This window comes from Paramisgurnus dabryanus, chromosome 6 (assembly GCF_030506205.2).
Source record: "Paramisgurnus dabryanus chromosome 6, PD_genome_1.1, whole genome shotgun sequence".
Taxonomy (NCBI): Eukaryota; Metazoa; Chordata; class Actinopteri; order Cypriniformes; family Cobitidae; genus Paramisgurnus; species Paramisgurnus dabryanus.
In genome coordinates, this window is record NC_133342.1 from 22,725,657 (window position 1) to 22,742,412 (window position 16,756).

Genomic DNA, 16,756 nt, shown 5'->3' on the forward strand with positions numbered 1-16,756 from the left:
CATTTAGTTTCATTAGAGAGAGCGAACACTTACAACTGAATGTGTCTGCTGACTGAATTCAGCGGAGCTGAACGCGCGTCACGTCACAGAGCAGCAGGTGTCAGATTTCATTTATTTCTGTCAGAGTTTGCAAGACGAGCTGACTGACCAGATGATGACAGAAGCCGTGTGCTTACTCGTTTTTGTTATAATATACATATATGAAGTTGAATATAAGCGAGATCATTTTGTTGTTGTGTTTTCCATCAAGAAAAATAATAAACCCATCATTCAAGCAGCGCTTTTTAGAGAAGCAGCCGGTTGCTCTGCTTGGGACTGGCGGGTTCTGTGAGAATTACCTGCGCACATTGACTCAAGCACTTAATTAAACCAGCTGTTGCACTCTCATTGCACGCAAATGTATGCGCAATTTAACGCAGCGTACGCAAGCACTGCATTTAAACAGTTGCGTAATTCAAAAGTGAAAGTAAAAGCCCCCCATTTATAAGCCCCTCCCACACGGTGAAACCGGGATCACCGGGTTTGTGACGCGCCGATTAACCGGTGGGAAAATTCTGTCACTGCGGCAACCCTATGATGCAGATGTTCATATTTCTAATTAAACACCGTGTTTCCCATACATTGATTTATCTTTGGCAGCCCGCCACAGATTTAACACTGGCCACCACAAATAGATTTTATACATATTTTAAACGGCTTAATTCATTGTTGCAAGTGTTCAGCGCACCTCCCTCCCCTCTCTCAACAGCACATGGCTCCCTCTCCTCTCTGTCTCTCATGTTGCGTGCAGTGCCTCTCTCTCACATAATAGTGAAAAGTATTTTAATTCTGCGTTCCTCTGTGTACTTTCTTTTTCACGTAAACGTCAACGTCACGGATGTTACTGACAGAGAGGATGCACACATGTGCTGTCGTAGTAACTCTGTGTAACAGCAACAGTGTATTCTCTCATATTTCTGAATTTGCATCAAATTGTCTGCGCTATACAGGATATACAATAAGATTATCAATCATATTTTTTTAAAATTTAAAATAACGCTTATAACACAACAACACTGATGAGAAGAGCAAAAGCAGTAAAGCCTTAATGTAAATGTATGGTGATTTTGCATTTTAGCAGCATTTAAAGAAACAGCTGGTTGGATTAAACAAGGAGTTACTGGGTCATGGCTCATTACTGGATCATGTTTAGTCACTATTTTATAGACAACAGAACAAAGAATATGTTTTCGAGGACCACAATGGAAATAAGTTTTTTTAAAACTTTCTTGTGTTATCCTCAGACAGTTCTGATAATGTACAACGTTGCTGTGATGGTATCTTGTTATGTATTTTATCATTGTTACTGTCTAAATAAATCAAATCAAAAAAAAAAAAAAAAAATAGCATTCTGTTGTGTTAAAACGCAATATAATGTGACAGATCAAAGAGTAAAACATGACACGATTAGATTACATATAGGCTAAACACAGAAACATTTTCTAAAATGTAACTTTTTTTACAATTAAATGCAAGGAATTCAAGTGAATTCATTTTTTATAAATGTACATAATGTATCGTATGTGGTCTTGGTTTATAATCACAGTGTCAGTTAAACTAGAAAAATGTAGCTGGGTTTCCAATCCAAACATGAAGCAAATATTTTCAAAATGTGCAAAAAAAAAAGAAAACAAACAAATGCGAATTAGGTGCATTTCCATCAAGTTATTTGAGGGAATGACGGTGGTATTAGTAACCTAGTAACCAACAGTTAACAAAACAAGGCACGTTTGTAAAATGGAGAAAAGAATGTAGTCACGATGGGGCAATTTATTCATTTATTAGCAGTGCAGTTTGTAATTGCCAAAATAAATGCTGTGCACAGAAGAAGGAATGCAGCATTTTTAATGCAGCAAGGGCGTTAAGATGACGTTGTGATATTGATTTTACTAGTAATATTCTAATCTGTATTCTACCTCAATTAATCACTTGTTTGTAAAGTATTTGTCATGTTCTGAATAAAAAGTAATTAAAAAAATATAATTAACTGTCTAGTTTTTCCACCTTTCATTCAGGAGCAAAATTCTGCCTTTAAATTTGATAGGAATAAAGATGTCATTAATTATGATAATAACGACTGATTCAGCCATATCCCCCAACCCTACTGTGCGTGGTCTTTTAGTCATTTTCTGAATTTTGACCACGTTTGGTCTCCCTTCCTATGCTACGCACCTACTGTATAGCTTATATGTGTGCGTTACTGATTGCTGAATGTTTTATAATTAAAATCTTTACTGTCATGATATTTCAGTTTCTTAAGAATGACCTCTATTTTTTCAGAGGGAAGACCACAATAATCTACCAGAATTCACTGTGACTGCTGGCATTGCACTAAGCATTGTGATTCATTGTTTGTTTTATACCAAAAAAATTTATTTTACATAAAGTAAAATACATTCTGTGAAAACATAACCTTGATATATTTAATACTGACTGAATAAGAGCATTAGTTGGAAAAAGTCAAATTAATGAGTGAAATCAAACTTTAAAGCTCCTAATCTCATTATTAGATTATGAGACTTTAACCTGAATTTCACAGACAGGGTCAAATTAAGATATATTCCCAGATACAAGCTCTTCTCCATCATTTGGTCATCATATAAAGAATTTCTTCTGTCATGATCAATAGAAACCAGCTTATATCTTGTTTACCATCGGATGTTTAGAAACAGGTACAATGTGAATTTCTTCAGGCAAACAGAGCCGTTTTATTTCTTTTTTTTTTGCAAACCAGTGTCCATCTACAATTAGTCCAATTTACATTAAGTACAATTAGAAGTGTTGTCACAGAAAAAAAAAAACAATGCAGCAAATGATATGCTCATTGTGCAGCATTATTTCAGTGCAAGACATGCAGAAAGACCAACCTTGACTGAGCGCAGAGCTGCACAGAGCTTACAAAAAAGCCTTTTTCCAGCTCCTTCACCCTTCTTGTAAACCTGTCTTACACCATTCTTCCCTCTCATTACAGACACAGAGGCAAAAACAGATCCCGTGCAACAACCTTCCTGTGAGACTTCAATTTACATTGGCTTTTACTTTAACCATCCCACAATTCTGAAATAAACTGTTGTTCAAGTGCAAAAACACACCACGCAGGCATCAGTGCAACAAAACACGATAGTGATACGAACAATGTTAGCTCATCTCAAAACCAACGTGGGCTTTAGCGAATGCTGTCAAACCACCTCACGCCTCCCACCACTACAAACTTAATCCCAAACGCTCTTCTGTAGAGATGATGAATTTATCATGTGTGTGGGAGGTCATCTTGGAGAGATACCCGTCAAATTCCACACTTGCTAGGACATGTAACTTGTGTGGACCGAGTCATAATGAGGACCCTAGAGAGGTGCCAGACCTCTCAGAAAGGACATAGGGATACTGTCCTCACGCAGGCCGGCCCTGTCATCTTAATTACTTAAACTATTTTAGATACCACCAATTAAGCTTGGCTCTGAATCAAAGGAACCTGCTTTTAGACTAGGTGCCGGGACAGATGGGATGAGAAAACGGTTTTAATGATCAATCCACCTTTATATACTGTGGCTGCTGTGTCAAAGTGAAGACAGGAAAAAAGGCTTCTGTCAGGGGTGTGGTGGTGCAGAGAATAATAAGAGGAGCTATTCCTCATTACAGCTCATCAGTTTAACAACACAACATGTTACTTAACTTTAGTCATCTGACGTGTGTGAAAAAACGTTTGACAAGAGACGCTGAAAGCAGCTGTCAACTTTGAGATCCTTATTTTTATGCTGAAAAGTATTAAATAAAGCCAATTCTTAACTCTTAGGTAGCATGCACACCAAAGCGTTTACGCCGGCGGCCGGCATATGTGACCCGTCACGGAAACCAGGGACTCAAGTCGGCAGCACAAGTTTCGAGAAAATGAGAAACAAAGTTTTTTTTTTTCGAAATTTGTGATTTTCGTTTTATTGCAGAATCTGTTAGTTGAGATCACGAAGAAGCCTCTCCATGTTTGAGATAGCAGTTTTTGTATATTTAAAAGCGTACATTTTGCGGTTAAAATAGGCTTGTTTTTCCAGAGATTCTAGCGTGCAGCGGGGGCGTCATTGTCTGAGTGTATATTTACATACTGTATAAGCTTGTGTTTTTGCCTCCGCCCCCACAGGGAACAGCGTGACTACTGAATAAGGATAGTTCGCCCAAAAATGAAAATAATGTAATTAATGACTCACCCTTATGTCGTTCTAAACTCGGAAGACCTCCGTTCATCTTCGGAACACAGTTTAAGATGTTTTATCATTAGATTTAGTCCGAGAGCTTTCCCCTTCATTGAAAATCTATGTATGGTTTCCATGTCCAGAAAGTTAATAAAAACATCATCAAAGTAGTCCATGTGACATCAGTGGGTCAGTAAGATTGTGTTGATGCATCGACAATACAGTTTGGTCCAAAAATAGCAGAATTACGACTTTATTCAGCATTGTCTTCTCTTCCGGCTCGAGCGTGAAGTCACGTGACTGTAGTGACGCGCTGCCCTGTTCCTCAGACATGTTTGCTAAGTTTTTTTTTTTTTCAAACTTATAGCCTGCGTCTCCCCAGACTGTAAAGCTCGGGCGCACAAAACAAAAGAAAAATAAAAGAAGCTGGGGCGGAACAAATAACAGTCAGCCGCATCGTACGTCAGCCGCGTCACTGACTTTATGCGGCGCCGCAGTCGGATGACGTCAAAGTACCGCGAGAGCTCTTCAAGAAATCTTACGGAGTAGTTTAATTTCGACTCGCTCTCGCGGTACTTTGACGTCATCTGTATGTCAGTTCTTGCAGCGCAGCATGAGTCCAGACACACAGACGTTACACAGATATCGTTGTATTCTTCATATAATTGGCTACATGTTTTGTCTATCAATATTTTCCATGAAGTCATTGGCTGATGGAGGAACGAGCGAGCCATTGGTAACATCTCTAAAGGATGTCACGTTTTCGACGGCGCTGTTTGGATGATCTATTATACTACTTCCCTATTTTAAATACAAACTTTGAAGGCGGGTTCATGTGTTATAAGCTCATATACCCTTACATGTTACGATTTAAATAGTCTTCAGATTATATATTATATTGTATTACCAGACATTCATGCGAAATCTGATGTAAACAATCTATATTTCACGGATTATACGCATTTGTGGACAAATATGGTCATTGGATAATCTGAAACAGACTGGATTCGACTTGTGATCCCCACAAAGGTAAAAGAGTCATGTTTATTTTTGCGGGTTGTCATTTGGTCATAAAATACTACATATGATGCTAGAACATCTCAAAAAGGGTTTTACAGGGGGCATGGCTTAGCTAAATGAGATGTAAATGAGCCCTATTGTCTCCCCCAGCTGAAAAGAAGAGTCCCTTTCGTCTCGATTTTCTCGGTTTGAGTATTTCTGAGTTCCTATATTCAAATGGCCACAACTTCTCCAAATCTTATCAGATTTCCATGTGTTACACATCGTTGGAAAGCTTAGAAACTGCACTTTCAGAATCCGTGAATAACTCAAAATGCCCAGATCCGACTTGTGTCCCTACTTTCCGTGACTGGTCACATATGTTTTCAATTGTTTTCAATGGAAGCGCTGTGATTTTCAAAAAAGCCAGCAGCTGGCGAGTTTTTTCCACGCTGAGCGCCAGCACTCTGAGATTATTCTGCGCTCATTGCTTTACTCGGCTGTCCAATCACAGTGGAGGAGGGGTGGGACAAATATCACAACAACCAACAAAGCAGAAGTATATCAGCAACCAAAGCTCTCATCTGAAAAAAGCTGCCAAGCGCCTACAGTCAACATCCGCCTGACGTTTTCAGCTGCATTTAAACGCTTTGGTGTGCAAGCACCCTTAAAGCCATTAGTGTAAGGCAGGGCTGAGTAATATACAGTACCTAAAGTAGTACAGACGGTTTCATCGGACGCGCATGCAGTGACGCAATTACGCTTCTGGTCAGAACTTTACCTCCGGTTTCTGTTTGTTTAAAGTGACACTTTGTAGTTTTTCCTTCAAGACCCTTGTGATACATCGACTTAAAATAGGTTAAATAACATACCATAGGCTGACGGGGGGGGGGGTGGGTCTGTATCGCTTTTACCCCTACTTTTAAACTTGGGGTTTCGGGTAGTAACCCATGCACAAAAAGAAGTACAAAAATCTGCTTTACGGCATACGTCACTTCCTCAAATTCGGACATGAGAGCGCAACTATTCATTTTCCTGATGTTTTTACATGGCTGAAGCAGCAACTAAGAAAAAGAAACCCAAGGTTTTGTCCGAGGACACCATAAAGAGAAAACAGGAGAGACAGAATAAATGGAAGGACGAGGTTCAATATTGGGCCAGCGTTCGCTCGCTGGCGTGAACTAAAGAAGGAGGATGGGTTCCCGACCGATGCTGACTTGGCCGTCATGCTTTTGGACTAGTAAGTAATGTTATATTGCTTGCATATATAAGTCCTGTCTGGCGCCCAAACACTATTTTTTTTTTAACGTGAGGATACTTGGAGAGTGTAGAGAGAGACTTATATCACGTGACACTGTGTCACTGTGGTAGCGTCACGGACCTACAACACGGGCGATCCGGGTTCGATTCTCCTTTAAGACAATATTTTTTATATAATCTTTAACCAAGCGACCACCGTTACAACTGGCTTGTAAACGTGAGCTACGCAATCTGTTGCCGTTTGAAAAAATAAAACCAATGAAAATATATTCCTATGACATGCTGAAAGGCGCACTTTGTGACCTAAAGAGTTGTCTTCCTTTCCTTTGCGACAGTGCTAAAGCGCTTGTGGCCTCTAGGGGCGCTAGATGTGAAAAATACATGTCTAGCACCCCTAGTGGCCAAAAACTTCCGCGGTGTGCCTTTAATGGTCTGACTAGTTGCCAAACTGAACTCTTAAACAAATAACTCTTCGAAAATAACAAATGTTTTGGTTTCCTAGGCAATCCACATGTTGTTTATTTAGCTTGTTATACAAATAAACTACTTTAAAAGGACTTTGTTGTTATTAATTCTTAGCAGAGTTTACAGGAAGTTACGTGTGTTCCTCGAAAGCCAAGCAGACTTGGATAAAACATCCTAAATGTTTACACTTTAAAAACAAGGTGGATAAAAAATTAGCTTACAACTTTATATTAAATGAACATGTTAAAGCTGTTTGAGCTTATAAAAGTCGCTTTCCATACCCGTGTTGCTTGCTGTTGTGAATATTGTAAGTTTTGAGCTACTTGTGAGACATAAAGGGGGCGGGGTGAAATTTGTGGCACATAAATCTACTAGTGCCATTTTTAGCACATAAATCTTAATTTTCAACAATATTATAAATTCACGATATTCTGTAATTTGATATCTTTAGCACAATTATCTTTATTGTGTCTAATATATTCCCCAGTCATGGTGTAGGGGAGTTAGTACTGAAATTCTCTTGTGACCAAAATGCAAGGGAAATGTTTGAAATTGAATTTGGAGAGACCAATGTGCTGTAACACAAGCAGTAAAAATTGCATGAGTCTTTTATAACCGTGAGTGAGATTTTCAGCTTTTATGTAAAAAAAAAAAAAACTTTCCATTAACAGAACATGTCAGGAGCATGATAACTAGCTTGGAGATTGGATCACCCTCATATGAATTTCTTATGTAAAACACAAGAAAAATACAGTTTTATACAGAAAAAGTGACCATGAGCTGTCAAGCTCCATGCAAAACAACACAAAAAAGGACACATTTCTTTCCATATCTTAAAATATACACAACTAAACTGCCTAACCTCACATTTATCAAGAACGATCCCTGGAAAAGCAATTTCTTTAATTCATCACAATAGACTCAATGCTGCAAAAGTCTAAATGAACCATCATGAAGATGTGTCATCAAAATATGCTTACTGAATCTATATTGCATCATCTTGGAGAGTTGTAAGGTATTAAACGCACTACATGAACCAATCAGTGTAGTTCTTAATGAGGAGTCAACTTTCTGGCTGTGTCATGACACCAGGGATCCAGAGCCGAGCCTTCCTCTGGTTCCCAACAAACAGGGCAAATCAGCCAGCTGCCTCCTGTGATGAACACCAGAGTCGAGCACGCTGCTAAGACTTTCATGTCCGGCATTATTAGCAGTTATAAAACCTAAATCTTTCATCAGATCTGCCACCCAGCACGGCGGGGGAGTTTCGTTTAGAGCAGGATTAAAATCAAACCTCTGCAGGACCGAATTTTGCATTAATGTCTGTAATAACTCTCCGGCTCTCTTTCTTTTAACCTAACTCGTGATTTTCACTGCTGTTTTGGGTTTTCTTTTTTATTCATGATCAACAGATGCAATGCTGTGCTCATGCATATTCTATGGCATGAAGAATTAAGACATGTTAGTGATTTTGGGTAGCGGTCAGAGGTGCTATTTCAAAACAGATTTAAACAGATCATTATATTGAGAGGGCAGACGTCTGCAAAACATATCAGATGTGATTATTAAACCAGCGATAGGTTGATGGCCTGATTGTCTTACCTATAGTAATTTATGTATTTGTGAGCTTCATCAGACCCCGCTTATCGAGTGCAGATAGAGCAGCATGTGTAGAATTAAACAGAATTTAGCACATTTATTAAATCTAAATTACTTTTAACTTGACGTCTTAAAAAACACTCATGATGCAAGATGCTGAAAAATCCGCAAGGCGCTGTAACGCAACTGCCAACAGCGTCACGTGTAAACAGATCAACATAAAAAGAACATGTGCGTATGGAATACAAGGACGTGCGCTGTGTCAAGTTAGTCCTCTAATATACAGATTGACAAAATCAGTTGCGTAATGAACAGCTGTGAAACGCTAACCAGTACATGTGGAAAGATATGGAAACAAAGCAAGAAATATGAAGACTTCTAAAGCTACAATGCTACAATGATGTAGTCCTTGAATAATCTTGCACTGAGGTTTTCTCAGCAAAAATCTGATTAATTTAAGTAAACGTAATATCATGTAATCAATTGCTGTTTTATGCCTGGTATATTTTAGTCCAGCGCTTGATAGTCTTTTTATTCACAAGATGTCCCTCTCTATCGTTTGCATTGCATTTAAGACTATTCTTTATTTGAAGAACCTAGGCCTGAAGACCAGACGTCCTCATGATCAAGCATTCTAATGTTGTCTTGGGATCCCCAAAAGCATTTTCAACTAACAAATTAAACATTTACATTTTTCACTGTGCACTGAGCCTTAGCATCTCCTGCAGGGTTGAAGAGTCAAGGCAAAGCCCAGAGGGAGGCTTCCCTCCAACAAATTAATCCCTCAGAAAAGCAGAGCCGAGTGCTGCTTCTACACTCTTCCGTTCCCTCAATAATGAAGAATGACTTACGATGCAACCCGTCCTAACCTCACGAAACTGCGCGCATACGCATTCCTCCGGCTGCCCACCCAAAACTCCTCCTAGCGGTGACTCTGACTGTTGCCATGGAGACAGTGCTTACCTCAGCGCTTCCCGAAGTGCCCCACGCTCGCTCAAAGTCGTGTGCTTGATGTCATCAAAGTTGTTCTCCAAATTCACGCAAGACTGCAAGATTTAAACACAAAGAAACAATACTTACACAAATTATTATGACAAAATGTGACACATAACTGCTTAATAGTTCTATAGATAAAAGTTTGATTACAATCCTACAAATATTTTTTATAAATAAGTAGATCTTTGCAACAGTAGCATGTATACTATAATACCATTTATTTCATATATTTAAAAAAATATATATTTAAAACCTTTGTCAGTGTGCAAACTACGGCTTTTAAAAGGTGGTAAATCTCTACAGTTAAATGAATGGATTTGGCAGATCATTTATCTAAAGCAGTAATTTAGCGATTATCGGTTTAATGGTTAACCGCGATAAAAATGTCCAACGGTTAGTATTACCGTGTCATTTTTAAATTACCGTTTAACCATGTCAGTTTCACGGCTTGAAAACATCTGTCCAGCATCAACCAATTTAAGCAATAACGCAAGACAAACACATTCATTCAAGTCTGCTGCCATGTGTTTGTGATGACTGTGCTTCACTGACTGAATTTAAATCCAAAAAAATTTAACTTTTAGGAAAAAATCTAGTTGTACTACTACTGACACATGATTAAATAATATTTATTTAGACAAATCCATCTTTTCTATTCATTTTCCATTAAAGAGCACCTATTTCATTGCTAAAAAAAATACATTATTTTGTGTATTTGGTATAATACAATGTGTTTGCGTGGTTTATGGTTAAAAAATAAATTATTTTTCACATACCGTATATTTTTGTAGCTCCAGATTTCACTCTCTTCCTGAAATGCATGGATTTGCCTTGTCCCTGATTGGCCAGCTAATCTGTACGTTGTGATTGGCCTGAAAACCTCTGACACCAGCCGGAAATGTGACGTTCCTTACCATGTTTAAAATATTTGCGCACTACACAATGCTAACAGGAGTTAACGGAGTCCGAAGCGGGATGAATTATGATAATGTCGTTCTTTACTACATCACCAATCCCAGGAAGTAAAATGTTGCCTACAATCCGTGTGTTTGTTGTAGTCCAAGAAAAGAGATTTACGTTGGAGATGATAACTCGCATCATCGTTTACTTTGGGATATGTACCATTTGGATATCGTTAACATGTACTAAATACACACTTACATACCAAAGGAAATGTAAAAACATGAATCGGACAATAGGTGCTCTTTAAATGATATGATCTGATGAGCTCTTTTCTACTCAGTTTGTTTCTGAGCGCATTTGACATGCAGCGTACTCCTGGGTCATAAAGTACACCACATTTCTCACAACATACGCAGACAGATGACTTGCTGATTTGTTCTGTTCATATGAAAATCTGATTTACTCACTTGTGTTTTATCTGAACTAAATGAACATTTATTCCACAACCCCAAATGTGCAATGGTTAATGTTAATGCTACTTATGTGATGTTTATGGAAACAAAAGTGCACTTACATGTAAAATTTATTTTACATTTGGTTTGCATCAGTACATTTTTACATTTCTAGAAATTACATGATAATATTGATAACCATGGTGATTGTTGTTTCTATAACCTTGATGTGAAAACTGTTTCATTTCTAATCTGAAGCAATTTACCGTGCAGTACACTTGTCACTTGGGGTATACTTTTTTATCAAACCATGCATTAAAATGCATAAACCATTTGTACATTTATGATGATAAATAATTGCGTCACTTGGTAGCAGCATTTTTACATTATATAAAAATACTTCAACCTACAAAGTTGTCTTTAAGGTCACAAATGGTTATAAATCCAAAGGCACCTTAGGAATATCCTGCAAGCTGTAGATTTTACAAAGTGCTGTACAGAAGGATTATACCATTGAGTAGGCCTAATATACTGTTCAGAGATTTTCCTGCTTTTAAAGATTTACGAGTTTCTTCTTTAAATCGGAAGGATTAATTGGTGCCATTTAACACTGTAACATGACATGGTTGACATTATCAGAGAGGCATTAAAAAGGATTCCCCCTAGCCCCTCCCGTTCTTAGAGGCAAAGTTCAAGCTGTTTAAGTTGGCTCCTTTATTCTATAAGCTAATTCAGTTTCGCAGAAGCTATTGTGCAAACTGACTTAAGCTCCTTAATGAAATTCAGAGGGATGAGCAGCCAGGAAATTTCCCTGCACATAGGATGGGAGCTCCAGGAGAATAAAATCACAACATGATCGAGATTGAGACTAACTCGATTTCCACGCACAGAGTTAATTTATGGCATGAGGCAGAGTTACTACATTTTATTATTACACAGATGGGTGCTGAAGATGAAACCAATCCAGTGAGCCATCTGATATTCTTCAAGAAGTCCTTCATGACCCTTTCCTGAATTCTTAGCTTTATTTGGTAACCAAGATACAGGTTTAGAAGAGACTATATAAGCAATATATAGTCTGTGTTACAAAGCCTGATTTAAATAAAATGTTGCCTTATTATAATATCCTGGCTGCCATGGGAAGGTTTTGCTTTTCATTTTATATTCAAATGCTTTCACAAAATATTATATGGTAATTTCATAATGTTCAGACTGACGTAATTTTGACTTGACAGATTGATTACATTTCCCATTTTTTAGAGATCTATAAAGGCTACATATAAAGTAGTATGACTATAAGGGTTTGAGTCAAAGGCCCAATTATTTAAATGTTTTGTCTAGTTAAATTATAATACTTTCAGTGAATCCTACAGGCAAGGGTAACCTATCTATTGGCAAACCTATCTCTTTAGCTGAAAGTTTGAACTACGTTGTGAGGACAATTGTATCTTTTATAAATGTCAGTTTGGGGCATGTTGTCACACTTACTTTCTTTGTAGTCACATATCTTGGTTTTGAAAAAAACAATTTACTGAATACATATTCATACAACAGGCGCATTTGTGCACCTATGGGCGTGCTGGCTTAAAAAAGGGGTGTGTTTAGGCACATTGTTGCTATTTTGAGGCAACTAAAATAAACAACGCCATTGACCAACTTAAACCTGGTCTAAAATCTAAAGTCAATGGTGCAATATTGTTTTTGTTATTTAAAGAGCGCGTTAGTAATATGCTTGAAAGAAAACATCTTTTAAAGAGAACCAAAGGTTTGAATACCAAAAATAACCATTTCAATAAAAAATGAAAACAATGCAATTTTTAACCTCAATCTTAAACTGACGGTCTTCTTACTCCACTTAGTTTTTCAGTTTACAAATTCCGCATCTAAATAGGGAATCGGCATGTCGCAAGCAAAACTGGCTTTAAAGGGGACGGGAGAAAAGACTCTAATTGTTTTTTTTCATGTTACGCCCCAAACACACCCATTAGAAGAATAGGAACAACCCCTTTAGACTGTGCGCTAGACGCACAAACCATTTTTCCCATCATTAAAGGTATAGCGGAAGATTTTCCTGAATTTTTGAAAAGAACCGCCCCTCCACTAAAAAAAAAACTAAATGCACATGCGCAACACTCTACCTGCTCCAGAGAGGGAATGCCTATATAACCTGTGCACGAGAGAGAGAGCATGCACAAGCCTAGTTCTTCTCTTCGCTCTGTTTACAAGTTGCTGTCTGCATGTTTTCGTGTTTGCGTGGTTCGTGACTTGTGCCAGGGCTAGCATCGCTAATCATAGCTTACATCAACTTTCACTAACAGTGATTTTAAATGGATTTCTCGAAATAGCATGCCAAACTTTACCCGTTGAGTAAAAAACTTTGCGTGGGAAGCCCAACCTGTGCTTCTAGCGCATGCCAGCGTGTGAAATATTCTCCCCAAAACACTCTGGTCTTGATTCTTTCTTCAGAGGCCTTTCTCTTCTTGTCATACAACTTGTAGACACTTTTTCTCTTGCGATCCTGACATTTTGAAAAAAACACGGTGAGAAAGCGACCTTCAATGAATGACTGAAACCGTAGCCCACCACACATATACACCTGAAAGTGCAAATGTGCAGAAAGCGAACCTAGGGATGAGCACTTACGATGGCCTTTCTTCAACATATCATCAGAATGATTGACAACCAGGATGACCAATAGTCTAGATGATCCACCTGGAAAAAGAAAATCTTCCGCTATACCTTTAAATTAGCAGAAATGGATTCGGACACGCCCTTTTAGACTGTGTACTTTAGACCATGCTCTAATATTGTTAAAATAGGGCCCATTGACTTCCTGTGACAATGTGCCTTGGTTCTCGTTCCACCGCTGCTGTGTTGTTGACAACTCTGTATTTTCATTTCAAATGCAAAAATACTTGACCTCTGTCCACTGTGTGTCACACAAGACTAATCTCGGGGCTTCTGTGCGGTATTAAAACTCATCTGTGTGGTAAAATGAAACATAATTACATTTCCAATTACACTGAGGCATTGTTGGTACTGGGATAACCATTGACATTTTCACTTGAAATTATGTGTAGCATTTTTCCCTGCAAAGGATTAGTCTAATCCAACATCTTGGGGCTTTATTATTATTAATTAGACAAAACGCTTAGTGCTGGGAATTGGTAGTAGCCTATAATTTAAGCAGCTAATTAATATGCAAGCTCTGGAAACAAGATTTGGTATTTCATCAACACAGTCGCCACATGGCGAAAAAGCACTTAAAATGAACATTTGAATATGCTTATGAGCCTTGACTCATAGGACTCACAGGATATGATCATAACTGAGAAGAAATTTGAAATGTTTAATCCACTTGGGGAATTGGGGGGCATCTGCTTATGATGCATTTTCATAATGTCTCCAGGCTTTTGCTGTAGTTTTCTGATGAGTCCAACAGAATTACTCATTGATATATTGTAAGCAAAAGGGCAGGAGTCAAAATTTGAATCTCTAAAATAATTGGACAAACTAGGCGAATGGAACTAATTACAGAATTATAATCGTCTGCTCTATTATTGCTCATCAGGGTAATATGATCACAGCCATCACCAGCATAATCACCGAATCTCCACACCATAAACTATTATCAAAGAGTTCTTGTTTTCAGCTGTAAACCGGGAGGAAGTTTGTTCACAGAAGAAGCCGCAAGGGCTACAGTTTCTACAAGCCTCAACATCTCACGCTGCACGCCATTATTTTTCTTTAAGATCTAATTTTGACTTTGCTGAGACGTTGAGAAGAGCCCTGTGATTGTACCACATCAGCAGCAGTAAAAGTTCCACAAACAAGGAAAGACGTACCAGCTCGGTATGACGTGACAAGGGTTTTTCTTCACTTTGGCTGTTTCTTTAATATTTAATGCAAGGCATAAAGCACCCGTATATGTGATGCTTTGGAAAAGTGAGAGTTATTTTTACAGTACAAGAGGCTGTAGACTCACATTGCAACTGCTCTCTGGGTTTCTCTTCCAATGCTTCTTTTCCTTCTTCTTTGAGGCGGTGGAATGGAGATCCGCGTGGGTCTTCACCCTCGGGTTCAAGGCAAGAATGTTCTGAAGCACAATTTAATGGAAGCAAAATTGTTAAATGATTAAGGGATCAATCAAAACATAATGAAAAGATGCATAACATTTTTTCAATTAATGAAATACAAGTAAATAACTAATAAGAGCACATTTAAGCCACATACTTGAAATTTAGAAATTTCACTGCATAAACTACATACAAAATTATCCAATCAAAGTGGCATCTACAAATAAATGAGACTAGACCAGACCTTTTTTTAAGCAAGGCGAAGTAATTGTGGGTGTAATAGAGGTGCCTCTCTATGAGTGGCAATCAGAAAGTGTATTCCTACATATTTCCAAATAGTTTTTTAAGCCACTGTGATTTCTGAACACATGCACACCATTCTAAACTACTTCTACAGCATTAATAAAGAACATGAGAGCAAAGAAAATCATCCAGTAACTGTATGCCATGCAAACATAACTTGAGAGCCATGTTGAGACCATTTTTTTTTCAGGAGGAGCAACCCTCATTTCAGTCGTGCATAGGCAGTAACCAGTGCAAGTTCTTTAAATGGCAAACTCAATTAACAGGCATTTTATTAAGGTAGCGGGGAACAAGAGAGAGAGAGGCCACTATTACCATCATACTAATACCAATTTCACGCTCTTCGTAGTGTAAAAGAATACCATGTCCACTATCACTTCGTTGTGCTGAAACACTATTTGACAAAGGCCAGGAGCAAATTAAAATAAGCCAGTTTGGTATTTCATCAGCCACATCTATGGTCGTTGTAGAAAAAAAGCTTTACCTTAAAAAAGGACACTTCAATGCCATAGTGACTGTGTGTATGTGTGAACATTGGTAAAATTAATACAGTTCATAATCACGAAACATGCAATAGCAAGTCAATGGCACCACGCATTATTAAGGTAATGGGGTTATGCACTGTAGCATTCTGCAGCATTCATGTTTGCTTTCATAAGCGTTGTGCCTTTTAAAAATTGTGTTTTCATTGCCTAATATATCTGAAAACTTCTTAAGAAAAACTTTCTCCAACTTTGTACATTAATCCAGAGATAAAGCATGAAAGCATGGTTTTGATATGCGAATCTGCCAACCCTCACTATGCGCTTGTGCAGATGTTCGGTTCGCATTATATAGAATGTACAGTCTTGTTCAAAATAATAACAGTACAATGTGACTAACCAGAATAATCAAGGTTTTTAGTATATTTTTTATTGCTACGTGGCAAACAAGTTACCAGTAGGTTCAGTAGATTCTCAGAAAACAAATGAGACCCAGCATTCATGATATGCACGCTCTTAAGGCTGTGCAATTGGGCAATTAGTTGAATTAGTTGAAAGGGGTGTGTTCAAAAAAAATAGCAGTGTGGCATTCAATCGCTGAGGTCATCAATTTTGTGAAGAAACAGGTGTGAATCAGGTGGCCCCTATTTAAGGATGAAGCCAACAGTTGTTGAACATGCATTTGAAAGCTGAGGGAAATGGGTCGTTCAAGACATTGTTCAGAAGAACAGCGTACTTTGATTAAAAAGTTGATTGGAGAGGGGAAAACCTATAAAGAGGTGCAAAAAATGATAGGCTGTTCAGCTAAAATGATCTCCAATGCCTTAAAATGGAGAGCAAAACCAGAGAGACGTGGAAGAAAACGGAAGACAACCATCAAAATGGATAGAAGAATAACCAGAATGGCAAAGGCTCAGCCAATGATCACCTCCAGGATGAATAAAGACAGTCTGGAGTTACCTGTAAGTACTGTGACAGTTAGAAGACGTCTGTGTGAA

General features: G+C 38.1%; 1 protein-coding gene across 1 annotated transcript in view; it reads right to left on the reverse strand.

Moving 5' to 3' along the window:
* Positions 1 to 16,756, reverse strand: part of dpydb (dihydropyrimidine dehydrogenase b) — a 153,609-nt gene that overhangs the window by 125,689 nt on the left and 11,164 nt on the right. The window contains exons 2-3 of the mRNA XM_065276109.2: positions 14,883 to 14,993; positions 9,510 to 9,592 (exon numbers count right to left, since the gene is read on the reverse strand). Of these exons, the coding sequence (XP_065132181.1) occupies positions 9,510 to 9,592; positions 14,883 to 14,993 (194 nt within the window). The remainder of the gene's footprint in view (positions 1 to 9,509; positions 9,593 to 14,882; positions 14,994 to 16,756) is intronic.